We start from the raw sequence: 14990 nt of genomic DNA on the forward strand, positions 1-14990 counted from the left end.
CCTTCTAAGTGTACGGGCCTAAGCCTAGACTACCATTGTCCAGTACGTAAGGTTACATGTCATCTCCTCGTGTCTGTAAACCTCAGGGTGAGTAGGGTGATACGAGGTTTATGTTTCAGTGACAGTTTTCTCTAAGGTTATTGTGTTTTACTAGTGGCGGGATTCATAATTATGGTATTTGTTTCCAAAAACTTCATCATCATCCAATTAAGTGTTGCCCCATGAGGAGCGTAGGAGCCCGGGGCTAGGCAAGTTGGTCCTGACATTTAAGATGAGAGTGACTAGCCTCACTTATCCCTGAGTGGCATTACATGAGCAGTAAACCCTATCCACCCCTTGGATATAAACCTGCGCTGGCTCAATCCGATTGGAGCGCCCTAATTACTCACCAAACCACCAGGCACCGTAATTTAGTTATATGGTTACCACCCAGTGTAGTAAATGGTTTCCTGGTGTACAGGAAACCATGTGGTTTGTCAGTCAGTGTAGTCATCCGTAGACAGAATGAAGAGGAAAGAAAGACAAGAGGAAGGAAGGACGAGAGGAAAAGACAGGCACCCAAGAGCAGCACTATGTCAAATGAGTGGATGGTGAGCCCCCAAAAAATTTTCACTGCTTATATTTCTGAGTGTTGTAGGATATTAATTTGGGGAAAAAAAAAATTATAACAGGTAGTATAGTAGATAGTTGGCTACTGTTGATCCTGGGAGATAGTACACTGAGAGTGAAGTGCAGCTACAAGATTGGTAACTAGCCACACACCCATCACTCAAGGAGGAAGCTTCATCCACAAGTGTATAGAATCTAGGTTCAGGCTGAAACTCTAGTATTACTGTAGATCTTAAAATGAGGTGCTATGCAAAATTTTCTGGATAATTGCTATATAAAAATGAAAACTTACCATAGCTCCTATTGGCTGCCATCACCTTTGAAATAGTTCCCTTGCACATTGATACACTACTGTAGTCCCAGCGCTTCCGCCATTGCTGGAACGCTCCCTGGAACTCCTTCTCGATGAGAGTGTCGAGCACCACTTGCTGTTCCTTCTTGTTGTCCACAGTGGTATCAAAATGATGCCCTTTCAGCCTGATCTTCATTTATGGGAGAAGAAAGAAGTCACAGGGGGCCTGGACAAGAAGGTTTCATCTTCTGAGATGAGTCCAAGAGGCTCAGTGCAGACATTAGCGCATTACTGCATTTGGTCAGCCATCAGGAGCCTGGGGACAAATTTGTCTGTGATGCAGCGCATAGCCAATTATTTAGTGCGAATCCCTGACATGTCCCGTAACCAATTCCCACTTCCTCACGAACATTGTGAATGCTCCAATGTCGATCCTCACGGATGAGCTGCTGAATTTTTTGCGACAGTGTGAGGAGTTGTGCTGGTTGAGGGGCTCCCTGTGTGGTCGTCATCGTCAACCGATGTTTGACTGGCCTTAAACCGCGCATGCCACTGAAACGCCTGTGTCCGACCAAGAGATTGCTCACCAAACACTTGTTGAACCATTGCCAGAGTCTCTGTTGCATTTTTTCCAAGATTCACGCAAAATTTGATGCAACTTCGCTGTTCGTTTCTTATATCCATCTTGAAAATAGCCTGACGATACGTACACGACAGCAAACAAATGAACATCGCTAATCCCCACGTTCACCAAGCTCCACACTGCATGGCACTCTGACTCGCAGTGCATGTTAGTACAGCCACCTAGAGGAGCATCGTGCTACTACAACCCGTTTAGGCATCGTAGTCCCGGTCCAGAAAATTTTAGATAGCACCTTGTACACATCAGATTTTGTTTTTCCCAACAATTGTCAGTATCTGATGTAAAGTAATTAGTTGGTTTTGGCACTTGGTATAGCTTATAGTCCATAGAAAATTCCAGCCGTACCATGGCTTCCATGAATATGGAGATTCCTTAAGAAAAAGCATGGCATCTTTTATGCTGTGTGTGTGTGTGTGTGTGTGTGTGTGTAGTAAAGCAGAGTGTTTAAGAAGCATATGAGAAGGTCTGCATTTCTGAATGTGAAAACAAAAATTGTGTAACAAAGTACATAGTGAAGGAGAATGGAAGGCTTATATATGTATGGTGTGGATGGAAAACTATAGAATGCTGTGAAGGGATTTTATGTTGGTAGCAAAACCTGTGTAAGAATAGATGTCTAGGTGAGTGGTTCAATGTCAGTGTTGGAGTGAGGCATAATGACCCATGGTTGTTCAGTATATATTTGGATGGGGTTATGAGGGAGGGTACATCTCAAATCATAGGGTTGGTGATGAATGGTGGAGTATCTTATGTGTGTTGTCAACTCTGGATGATGCTGTGGTCCTTACTAATAGTTTTAGTGTCTGCTGTTTGCTTCAGTATTTTCTGTCTGTCTGTCTACTGCCAGATGCCTTAATCTCATAAGGGGTGGCCACAAACAAATCACCTCCATGTCGCCCTGTCCCCCGCCATTTCACTGCCCTGCTCCCAGCTCACTCCCCTCCTCTCTCATATACCTCTCCACTCCATCCCTCCATCTCATCCTTCGCCTTCCCCTCCCTCGCCCTCCCTCCACCTCACTCTCATACATTCTCCCCGTCAGTCTTTCACTCTCCATCCTCTCCACATGGCCAAACCATCTCTGTGTGTTTCTCCTAACGTTTCCTATCACATCCACATTGACACCACCATGCTCCTTCACATCCTCATTTGTCAGTCTGTCTTTCCATGTGACTCCACAGACTCCTGTGTAGTAACTCATTTTCACTGCTCTCACTCTTGACTTCTGTTGCTCCAATTGGGTCCAAGCTTCACTTTCATGTTAGAGTTGGTATCACAGTACTGTCATGTAGTAACTTTTTTACTTCCATGCTAATTAGAGTACTTACAACATTTAGTGGAAACAGATGGGACAAGCAAAATTCAGATGTGTGACTGTTTGAAATTAAAAGTGTGCATAGAACATTTACTCCGCTTAAAGAATACAACCAATCATTTGCATTCAAAATTAGTTGGTTCCATTGCCTAGCCTTGCCACGGACTGCCACACCTTAAAAGGGGCATTGTGGGTCTGACACATACTTTATTATTTATTTATTTATTTGTATTTTTGATGTAGGGACTATGGGCCCAATATCTGTGTCTGACACCCCTGGCATTAAATGGTAAGTAAATGACTGTGTGGCCCATTTCACTGGAAATGTTGTTGATAATTTTCCCACTCTCATACACACTCTTTACGTGTTTCTTAATCCTACCTTACCTTATTTTTAGCTAAAGAAATGGATGATGGTGATGATGATAACTGTGATAGATGTTGATGAAGATGGTTAAAGCAGTGACAGTGATGATGATTTTAATTCCTCTGTTCTCTAACCCCTCAGCTGCAGTCTCGTGGGCGTAGCATTGCAGAGCTACAGGTGACAGGCGTACGGGCCCACTTGAGCAAGCGTCCCCATGAAACTTCAGCCACGCTCAGTGTGCACTCCCTGCTCTTGGTGGATGCCCTGCAGACCTTTGGGCCGGACTTTGAGCTGCTTGTGGCCAGTCACAAGCATGTCAGGTGAGCAACATGAGATCTGGTGGGAAGATGACACATGGGAATTTCTGACTTTTTTTTTTTTTTTCTTTTTAATAGGTGATTTCATTCAATTGACAAAGGATCTCTTGTGGTGAAGGGGTTGGCATCAGTTTCCAGTGTTTCTTTATCATAATAATGCCTATGGGGGGGGCAGACGTGTGCCTGTGCATACATGTGTGCATACTTGTGTGCCTGCCTGCCTGTCTGTCTGCATGCACTGCCACCATATAGTGACATATAGCTTGGGAAAGCTTTTACAGTGAAGGCACAATGAGAAAAGACTATTGAATGTCAAAGTAAAGAGTTTATGATAAAGACAGTTTTCATAGCAATGTAGAATTCCAAATGTCAAGTTAAATACAAACTATGGTTATTAAGCTGTAAAGAAAATTCTGGGGCAAAGGTAAACAGCAGTAGAGAGTACTGTAGTAGTGAATAGGAAGACAAGAACTATATATTTAAAGAAAATATAGTGAGGATATCTTTAACTCCTTAAGTATAATTACAACTCCTTTTTTTTGGGGGGGGGCTATTGCCATATTGCTTTATTTAACTGAGGCAAGACCTCTTAGACTGAGGGCATACCAGTCTCCACAAACCCTATTTTTCCAGTGACTTACGGTGCTGGTATGTTGGTCTTATTGCCTGGTTCTCTTGTCTTGCAGCATGGATAGTGTTAGTGGCAGCCTCCTGGACAGTGACCCATGTTCACCAACGTCTCCTGCCTCACCAGACCACAACAACCCTCCTTTCAAGCCCACCTCACCACTCACCATCAGCCATGCTATCTCGTCCTATGCTGCATCTAGGGGTAAACTCACAGATATTTATTTTGTGTTTAATTATTTTGGAAATGGATGGTTTGCCTTTGACTTATGGAGTGATGAATTTTCAAGACCTGAATGGTGAATGGATAGGTATGTGATCCATTTCACGTGGCACCCTGTTGATAATTCTATAGTTAGTTCACCCATATATTAAGTTAGAGATACAGTTGGTTTAGGATCCTGTTGTGAATAACATAGTCACCTCAGTCTCTTTATACATTTTTTTTCTTGCAATTAGTAGTGCTGGATATACATGACATTCAGTACTTATACCACAATTAAGGCATCAGTATGTGGAAAACAGGCATAGTGTGCATGGATGGCTAAGACCTTGGAAATTTTTAATATAAAATAAATTCTTTTTATGTATGTATGCAAAACCTTTTTAAACGTCTGTATTCCCTTTTCAGGCCAGTCTCCACCCCAGTACCCGCGTAACATTCCATCTCCTCCACATGCCGCATCACCCATGTTTAGCAGTGGCGTGGGAGGGGCTGGTGGGTTCTCCGAGACTCGTGACTCTGAAGCTCTGATTATACTGGAGGTGACATATGTGTCGGCACAGTGTCCATCACAGCAAGGCACCGGGGCATTACTCCTGGCAACTGTCCAGTTTAACACAGTTGACATCATTGGTGGGTCTCACTATAGATGCATTCATTTTTTAAGTAATGATTCAGTCTGGCAAGTAATGTAAAGTGTGTTTTTGAAGAAAATAAAGCAAAATATGTGGAGATTGTTAGGCCTTTGAGATAGAGCCAGGATTCCAGAGGCTGGAATGTTGTGCGAATGAGTGTCTCGTCAGTTTTACTGGACAGTGGACGTGTTGGTGATAGGTTTTCCCAGTGTTATGGTTTCACTTTCCTTGTTCTCTGAATTCTACCACACCCCATAATGAAGAGGAGGAATGATACTATCTTTCATAATAAAGAGGAGAAATGATACTACCCATGTATTCCTTTGTGTCATAGAAGTGACAACACTAGACAAGGAGTTTGGAACCATAGCTCATACTTTTCCTACATACTGTACAGTTCCTTTTGCCTCACCTGAAGAGCCAGCCAAGTGACAGGGGTAGGGCTTTGTCATATAAACAAACCCACTAAATGTCCAGCAGAGGATCCTACTCATCTGATTTTTGTGAGGAATTGGAGTTTGAGACAGTTCTCAGTTGCACACAGGGAGGTCGTGGGTGGGACTGTGTGGTGTGTAATGATATAGTGAATTAGCTTATATCCAATGGTCTAGTGAATTAAGGTGCTTCAGTCAGATGTGTCCCATGAGAGTTACATTCCACATTCCAGAGGTTGGTTGGTATGTAAAAAGGAAAGCAACTCACCTCAGATATCTGGGTTTTAATAGCCTAGTCTCAAGACTCAAAATTCCTAATGGGGTAGTGTTCGTTTGATTAATGGATGGGTGGAGTAGGGTTAGGATTTTGATAATGATGAGTATAGATCTTTCACAATAACTTATATTTTGTCACTTAACTTTGCTGCTTATTTCCCAAAGCTCAGTGGCTAACAAGGACAGTGTTGCTTCCCTACAACCTTTCCATAACACGTCTTCATGACTGGCATAATATTTAAATTTGATGCATTTGTAGACTTTGGCATTCAAGGTGGGGTAGTTGTAATTTAAGACCAAGTTAGAGTAAAACTATGTTACAGTTTTGTCTATCCCTCTTCTAAGCCAAGCAGGAGATGGTGGTGGAGCTCAGTGGGTTTATGCTCCATCTGTTGCCACAATAACAAGCCTAGTCAAGTGGTCTGTATGTGCATCTGACATATTCATAATTTAGTGTGCTGTTAATTATGATGCTGATGATGATAAACACATTTTCATATTATTTTTCTATTTGTCTCCTTTCTTCTAAACAGCCAACCAGGAGACAGTAGTAGAGCTTGTTGGATTTATACAGCAGTTATTGCCACAAAAACAAGCATACTCAAGCGGTCTTCAGTTGCATCCAACCCCCTCTGACGTACCCCAGGCCAGCTCAACCACCATAGACAAGGGTGATGGTGGGGGTGAGGGGAGTGGTGGGCAGCTTGAGCGAGCACCAGTGCGTGCAGAGGTGAGCTTTGACTTCCACAAGCTGACAGTGCTGTTGCTGCGAGGGGCGTACCGGGACAAGGACCTGGTGGGACGCAAGGTTGGCACAGCTGTGCTCTCAGATGCCAAGATTCAGGCCACTGTTGGTGAGTCTAAGATGGATTTGGTTGTCATTGTTTTCAGTGTGAGATGGCCTCCTGATAGCAAAAGTAGAATCTACCTTTTTGTTATGGTATTTTATTTTATTTTTTTTTTCCCCTCCAGCCTCATCTCTATGATGTGTCTCTTCTAAGCACAGAAATGTACTTTGTTGTAACAGGAAGAAACAGTTAGTTGTCATATTAAATGAGTTGATTGATCTTGTTGTAACTCCCTTCATTATAAAAGGTCTTCTCCAGGCTTAATGATATTGCCTTTAGTAGGGATGATAATAATTATAACAATGAATGATAATTATACTAATAATTATAATTGTGCCTGCCCTTTCCTCCCTTCCTTCCTTCCTTTTCCGTCTTTTTTTCCTTCATTCATTCCTCTTCCTTCTGTCTACAGGTGATTCTGCACTGAGTGATGATGATGATGATGGTTATGATGACAGTGCTGATTATGATGATGCTTTTGATGACAGTGATGATTATGATGATGATGATGATGCTTTGGTCTTGCAGTGAACCTTATACTCAGTGGTCATTATAAGTCAGGGATGTTTCAGAGCATCATAACTTTTTTACAAGTTTGTTACTGTAAATTGGATGAAGCTGGCGGATCAGCTCTTTGGGAAGCTATAGAACTTTGATTTGTAGTCATTTTGCAGTTTGCTTTGGATTTAAGGGGGAAAAAAGGAAGTAAAAAGGGCAGCTTATAACAAGGACATGCTGCACTGTATTTCTGAACGTCATTTCTGCACTTTCCAGAGCGAGACATCCTGACTGTTGAGGGGTCACTGGGAGGCTTCCAGGTTCGGGACATCACCCCAGAGGGTAACAAGCACCAGTGTATTATCAGCGTCGGGCAGGACCCCATTGTAGAGCGATCACAGGTAGTGTAGTGTTGGGGAAAGCCACCTCCATGTGGACGTGGTGGCACTGATAAAACTGGGTGGCTCCACTGCCCACGTGCACAGATGCCCCATAGATACTCCTTATCCAATAAAAGGGGGATGGTGGACTACAGGAGGGGAGCATCATCAGCCTGCAGTCTACCAGGTTCATGTTCAGATGAATCTGGAGCTACAACAAATACTATTAGTACAATACCACCAATAAGTACACCACCAGTACCCATAATTATATATAGGACATGACCAGGATTTTGCGCACATATTAATATGAAAGTCAGTGGGCTACTGTATCTGGCAGATGTATGTGGAATGCATCCTGAAAGAAGGTTAACAAAAAAAAACAAAAAAAGTGCAGATGGTTTGGCTTATGGCATGAACCAGGATTTGGGGGACTAGTAGGAATGAATATCTGGCTCATTTCTCTTGGCATGCTTTTGATATTTTCTCCCTCTTTTTTTATTTCATTTTGCTTGTTTTATGGACATTATCTTACCCCATGCTTAGGTGTAAAGAAAGATCAGATGGTAATGATTATGTGAGACTTTGGTATGATTAATGATTGCTTAAAGTTCCTTCATTATTATGGGGAGCAGACGGTTGTTACCTATTAAGGTACATTTGTTTTTATTAGATTTGTCTGATTTTTTTATATGTTTTGGTACTTTATATGAGCAATAAGATTCCAAAGTTTGAGTAAATTTGATTGATTAGTTTTTACAGAAAAAAATAATATATGCATAAGATGTATAAAAAAGACACGAGAAATGGGAAACCAGGGAATGTGTGTTCATTTGATCTTTATGATATTTGGTAGTTTTACTAATAAAACCCTCATTGATAAATTGCCCTAACAGTTTTTTAATATTCTTCACCATTGCTAAACAAAAAAATTCCCAAAATGCCTCTGTATTTATCCCAATTTTTACCCCCTTTTTGCCATTTGAAAAAATCGTTACAGTTATGTTTGTTAGTCTCTGACAAAAATATACGCACAAAATGTTCCCCTTTCATTCCTCTTTTTGTAGGTATTATGCTTTTTGTTTTATGTTCAAAACTAATGGAGTTACATCACTCCAAAGGACAATAAGTTTAGTTCCGAGATAGCACTCGTTTTCTGTTGACTTGCAGTGTCTGTACAATTAGAAACAAATTAGGTACTTTTTTTTTATTTTATGAGTTAGGATTAGGGATGATTATGAAGAGGTAGAGGGTGTTGGAGAAGACGAAGTTGGAGAAAAAGATGTAGAAGGTTGGGGGTGGTCAGGTAAGGTGGCACACGGGGTGGGAGTTGGCAATGGAGGAGAAAGAATTGCTACTTCCAACGCGTTTTTCTCCCCTCAAAATTGCGTCAAATTCTTCTCTGCCGCTTTCTGATGTTGCAGTAGCTCTTAGATGGTTGCCCCATCTTCAAAAAGTGTGCAAAAATGATGAGAAATGGCCAAGATTAGCGCAGACTGAGAACAGGTTGAGATCAAGGCTGCCATATCTCACCCCTCCCAGTGTCATAGCATTTTTGGCCTTTCCAACCTCACTGCCACTCTCCACACACTCACACTTCCATTGCCAGATGTATGACATAATTTTTGCAGAAAAAAAAAAAATGGAAGAAAGTGGTCATATTATACATTACATAGAAAACAGAGATTTCTGCAGGGAAGTAACTGCAAAATTGGAATTACAAAATAGTTTTTTTTGAAGGGAAAGAATTGTCGTACGGCTGCCAAATTTTTACAGAGAACATGTGATACTCGGAGTTTTTTTATGGGGTAACTTTCACAAAATGCCTTTGTCAGTCGAAAATCGGTCCCTGCTAGCGTCCCCTCCCCTTAAGTAGCTGATTAATTACTGCCACCCTTTTGCCTAAAGTGCGTCTTATTCAGTATAAAGGTATTTTAAAGTCAGGAAGGAGTGTTTTTATGTTTTTAACACCTTAGTCATAAACCTAATGCAAGTCTCACTTAAAGGTGTTTCACATAAAGTAGCACATTAACCTGCACACATTATAGTACGGTGTTTTAGTGATGAAGGACTTACTGGTATTATTATGACTAGTTAAACTGGGACTAGTGGAAATGGGATGTCAGGAATACATGTGGACTGCAGAGATTGGCTTGGGTAGGAAGCAGAAAAGCATGAGAAGAAATGAGTAAAGAGAACAAAATATTGCATGATTTGGGAAGAAAAGTGAATGTAGGTATAAGATGCATTGAAAATATGAAACATTGTTTGGAGAGAGGTGTAGAAATTTGGCAATGAGTACAATTATTACTGTGAAAATTGAAGGGATAGAGTGGAAAAATGGTAATGTATAGAAGAAAAATAGGGAACAGTTAAAAGGAATGTATTTTAAGAACATAGCAGTGGTGAATGTGATTCGATTCATCTAATATGTAAATTTATTATGGGCAATTAAGACTTGGATATAAATATAAATTATGGCACTCAGATTTGGTAGTGAATTACTGTATATCTCTTCCTTTTTCCCATTTTTTGTGATAGATTTTTTTCATATATAGAAGATGTACAGAGGGAGGGGGGGGAGGGAAATCCGCACATCAGATTACAGATCTCCTCCAGTCACAAAAAATCTGTAACAGTTGGGCTTGAGCTGCTGTAGGTTGAAGTTTGGGGGGAAACTAGTCCAGGGAAGCAAGTTCCAAAGAGTACCAGTTCAGGAAATAAATAAATTGTGATTGACAGAAGTTCTGCAATATGCCAGTGTGACAGTCAAGTTGTGAGCATTACCAGATGCCTGTGTAGCATGGGGAGAGGGGCATGGAGAGGTGGCACAATAGATGCAACATAGTCTAAACATTTGCCCTTAAAAATACCATACTTTATATATAGAGTAATGCAAGGGAGGCAACATTTCATCTTATCTATAAGGGAGGTAGTTCATATGCAGTGGCTGCTGTGACAGTGTGTGTACAGTACAGTATACACATACAATTGGTTGACATTGCCAGATCTTTTCTCATATTTACCCCTGTGGTGTACAGGACTTGTTCTCGCGACTGAACAGCGACGTGTATCGAAGTTACGTCGGCACTGATGATCCCGTACGAGCATTCAGCTTCACTGTCATTCGACCCTTGGCGTTCTCCACAGCAACCACTCCTTGTATGTACACCACATCTTGCTTTCCATGAATCGTTAACTTTTAATTTTTGTTCCCTTGTAATTAGGAATTCACAAATCATTAACCATTTTCAGGCTGACACTGTACCGTATGTAAGAACGTTTTGGTTACTCCTAAAGAATTTTATTCTCCACCACCAAATTGAATTGCTGTTTAAATTTTTGTCAGTGACCAAGGTTGTAACATACTGTTATCCTTTCTAATTTTGCTGTTTCCCTCTCTTCATCCTTTAAATCCTCTTTTTCATTTTTCCATTTCTTCAGTATCTAGAGATGAACGTTGTCAGAGCAACGACACTGAGAATTTAACCCTGAAGCTGCGTTTGGCCTCAGTCTGCTACACCCACTCCCCACACTTCCTTCACGAGCTGCGGTCCTGTGCCACAGAATTCAAGCGTTACATGGCAGTTGTGGCATCATCCATCAAACACGCTGCTACAGAAATGGCTATGGGGCTTGTTAGTAAGAGGTGTGTGTCAGACCACAGTCCCATGCATTGTTAGATACTATATAGTGCACCCTGTAACTCATTATCATCATCATCATCATAATCACCACCACCACCACCATAACCAGCCATTTTCTTTATTGCTACTAAATGGAATTGGTATGGTATGACCCCAGAAATAATGAAAAGCATCAGTCATTGGCAGTGCACATTAAACTATGCTGTGCAACTGTTCTCCCTCTTGTAGAAGTATAGTAGTACAGTTACTGACAGTATCCAGTGAAACTGGCCACTCATCCAGTCGTTCATCATTAAGGCACCTAAATTTATTAAAATACTCTGACTCATTAAAAAAAAAAATGAAATGACATACAAATCCCATTCACACTGTGTTGTCACCCAGATTGAATGAAATAGCCTTGATCTTATTTCTGGAAACTCCCATCCCCTGTTTTAGTATGAAATAGGATGAAGATGATGATGATGGCAGTGAAAGAAATTCTTCAGGCTGATTTTAGTCAAGCTACCTTCATAATCTTTCCTCCCACACCATAACCCTCACCCCTCCATATGCATTGATTTACCAGTTGCCTTTTCCTGAAAAAAACTGTCCTACTTAGTGATAAAGAACTTGAGGTACCCTGTTTATTGTGTGTTTAGATTGTACAGGTCCTACTTTTAAGTAGGAATACACTCAATCCTCGTAAATCGCGGCAATTTGGGTCTGGACCACTGACGTGATTTATGAATAATAAATCTTATGTGCAAGATTAATTTGGGTCTGGACTTTGGCCAACTCGCCCCCACAGCACCCTACCTACACCTGTCTAGGCACCATCAAACACAATCATACAAATTTAGGAATATTCAGTGCATGTATTAAGGGATCTCACCTTAATCCTATGATGAAATTGCTTAAGTGAATGGAGTGGGGTGGTGTTGGGAAGAACTTAGAACCTCTCAGCACTTGTTCTTCCCAAACTCTTTCACCAGATTTTGAAAACTTCTCTCCCCTCTCAGCACGACAAATGAGCTCCAAATGTTGACTGTACGACAACTGCGGCAGCTTCTTGATGCCATACTGTTTAGAGCGCTTCATTGGGGGGTCAGGAGGGGTCATGGCAGGTAGGAGGTGGGAGGAAGTTGCACAAAAAGGCAGGTAACTCTTGTACTCCACGGCGACGGTCTGTAGTGTGCGGACTGGCGGGACAAGAACAACAACAACATGGCGGCATTAGTAGGCACATAGGCCACCAGGGACGCGCGGTGATTGGTTGTTGGGTCGCGATTTTCAGTTTGAATGCCGCGGTTTACGGTTCTCTTCAGAAAAGGCCCACTTGGGTGCCTAGATCCGCGATTTTCGTGACTTAACGTGATTTAAGGTTGCCAGCAGTCTGACGGCCACCTAGCCGTGATTTACAAATCCGTGATTTATGAACACGCGATTTACGAGGATTGAGTGTATGTTAAAGTTCATGATGATGAAATAGCATTATGGTAATATGAACTAACGTTAGGAGGATTGTGTTGGTGATGATGAAATAATGTTAGGATTATCAGAGTGCTGAAATGTGGTTATGATGAAATAGTCTGATAGAGCTGGGATGTTGATGGTGATTGTGTAATAAGGATAGGATGATGATGATGATAATGACTTTAATACATTATATCCCTCATTTGTGCAATAAGGATTGAGTCATTTGCTGGGCTGTCAAGCAACCAGTGGGAGTCGTCACCACGTCACCAGACCCGACGCCTCAGTGCGTCGCGTTCCACAGACACCCTCAACCTGCCCGCCCCACCAGCATCTGTGTCAGGATCACACTTCAGCCCCACACAGGAACGTGCTACAGATCTTCCATTCTCACTCAAGTATGTCACTGTTATTGCAGTGTAGGGGTACATTATAAAGCTTGTTAGATAATATTTCAGACCTTGCACTCTCAGTATAATAGTACTGCTACAAGAAAAAGAGTACAGTAGTACATACCACTACCTTATTTTTTGGATATGTAATATTGGTTCTAAATATCGTAACTGATTTATGGTGGCTCAGTGGTTTAAGTAAACCACTAATATAAGTGACTGTTTTGTGCCCCACATTGTTTTTTAATCAAATTTCGTAGATAGCTGGAGTTTTTTTTGTTTTAAACAATGAATGCCAACAGGGATATAGCCTAGTTCCTGGGGTTGCAACAACAACAAATGTTCTAAACTAAAGTAGCCTCACCCTGGCCCATACATTTCATTAGGAATATTGTGGGACTGACTGTAACTAGGCATAAAATTGCCATCACTCCATCATGAATGTTGTCATGAGCATTCGATATTAAAATATGATGATATTTGTGAAGAAGTGCTATGGAAAGGCTGTAGAGCAGCAGGGTTGTCTTATTCTGCCGTTGAGCTACAGATGTGCTACAGGAAATAAGCTACAAAATTATAAAAATCTCCACTTAGTTAAAATGAACAATCATTTTTTTGCTGAAATATAAAGGTATCCAGCTTTCATGTGTCACAGTTGTATAGTTTTATTGTACTAAAGAATCGATCAGTATAAACCGCAACGTAGTATATCAGTATTTTCCCGGGTGTAGCTGATTAATGTGAGAACAGTTTTATGACTCGTAATGTTAGACACGGTACAGATACAGCGGTTCTCACTTTTTATACTTTTTATTTCATTGTTTCTGGATCTGCTGCTCCCAGTGTTTTAGGTGGGAATAGAGATGGAGATAATGATTATTTTAAAAAAGGGGGGATGGAAAGTAAAAATAAATGTTTCGAGGAAGATGCGCAAAGTTTGGATAAGTGAAGTAAGCATTTATTGCACTATACGGTATTTAAGAATATTTTCTCAGAATCGTAAAACCTGTCAATACAAGTAAAATATTGGTTCTTTCTTTGTGGTGTGCAGCCTTGATGTCATCCTGGAGACCCCTGTGGTTGTTCTGCCTGAGTCCCTCAACTGTCCAGACGTTCTGGTGGCGCACCTGGGGCAGATATCAATATCCAACGCCTTCCCTGCACCACACCAACGCCCTGCTGAACCACTCTCTGCTTTCCCACCCAGCAAGTTAGTACACTGATTTGTTTGTATAACAGGGAAGTTGTTGGTAGGTGGTGGTGACCATCATCCACTCACTTGATGTAGTATCATCCACTCATTTGATGTAGTGCTACCCACTACTTCCTTCACCCTTAGCATTCATATTCTGTGTCTGCCCTCCTCCTTTTCTTCTTCTCCCATTCTTCCTGTCATGTTTTATTACTCTTTTTTCCATTTGGGGTGGCCCTACACTAAGTGATAAGCCTAATGGTTTTCTGTAACCCAGGAAACCATTTACAACATGGATGGTAACCACATAACCAAATAATGGGGTGATACGGAGCCTACAGTGGTGCCTCTTTTAACTGGATCAAGAGACGCAAATGTGGTGTCCATCCAGGAACCAACCTTCAAGCTCTTCCCTGCACCTCATTGTAGTGAGGCACTGTCTGCCTCAAGGGAACAGTGATTCACTGGTCGGCATGGCCTTAGAGGGGCAGTTGTTTGCCTGCGTTTTATAGGTCTGCTCAATTAGACTGTCTGGGGTTACTCAGCAGCAACAACAACAATAGTGAAGAGGGATGGATGGTAGTACAGTGTCATATTTGTCATATATATATGAGTAGTGAAGGTTTATAGTCTTATTGCAGTGGCTGATTTGTGTAAGAGCAGTGAAGATTGTTAGTCTAGTGGCATGTTTGTGTAAGAGTAGTGAAAATTGACAGTCATTAGTAGTGGATGGTTTGTATAAGAGCAGTGAAGATTATTGTTTGTTAGTTTAATGGCTGGTTTATATAAAAGTAGTGAAGAAGATTGACAGTTGTAGATGCAATGGCATGTTTGTATAAC

The 14990-nt window shown here is 41.3% G+C and overlaps 1 protein-coding gene across 1 annotated transcript in view; it reads left to right on the forward strand.

Annotated features, from left to right (window-relative positions):
- The window catches only part of LOC145389876 (intermembrane lipid transfer protein VPS13D-like), a gene marked incomplete at its 3' end in the record, with an annotated part of 111456 nt that overhangs the window by 54101 nt on the left and 42365 nt on the right, over nt 1-14990 (forward strand). Inside the window, 9 exon segments of the mRNA XM_080265003.1 lie at nt 3368-3546; nt 4230-4375; nt 4802-5026; nt 6272-6592; nt 7361-7485; nt 10506-10626; nt 10909-11113; nt 12782-12964; nt 14010-14168. Of these exon segments, the coding sequence (XP_080121129.1) occupies nt 3368-3546; nt 4230-4375; nt 4802-5026; nt 6272-6592; nt 7361-7485; nt 10506-10626; nt 10909-11113; nt 12782-12964; nt 14010-14168 (1664 nt within the window).

The sequence above is a fragment of the Coenobita brevimanus genome, unplaced genomic scaffold (genome assembly GCF_032717465.1).
Source record: "Coenobita brevimanus isolate Jiangsu-jjx unplaced genomic scaffold, ASM3271746v2 jjx.HiC_scaffold_2577, whole genome shotgun sequence".
NCBI classification, from domain to species: domain Eukaryota; kingdom Metazoa; phylum Arthropoda; class Malacostraca; order Decapoda; family Coenobitidae; genus Coenobita; species Coenobita brevimanus.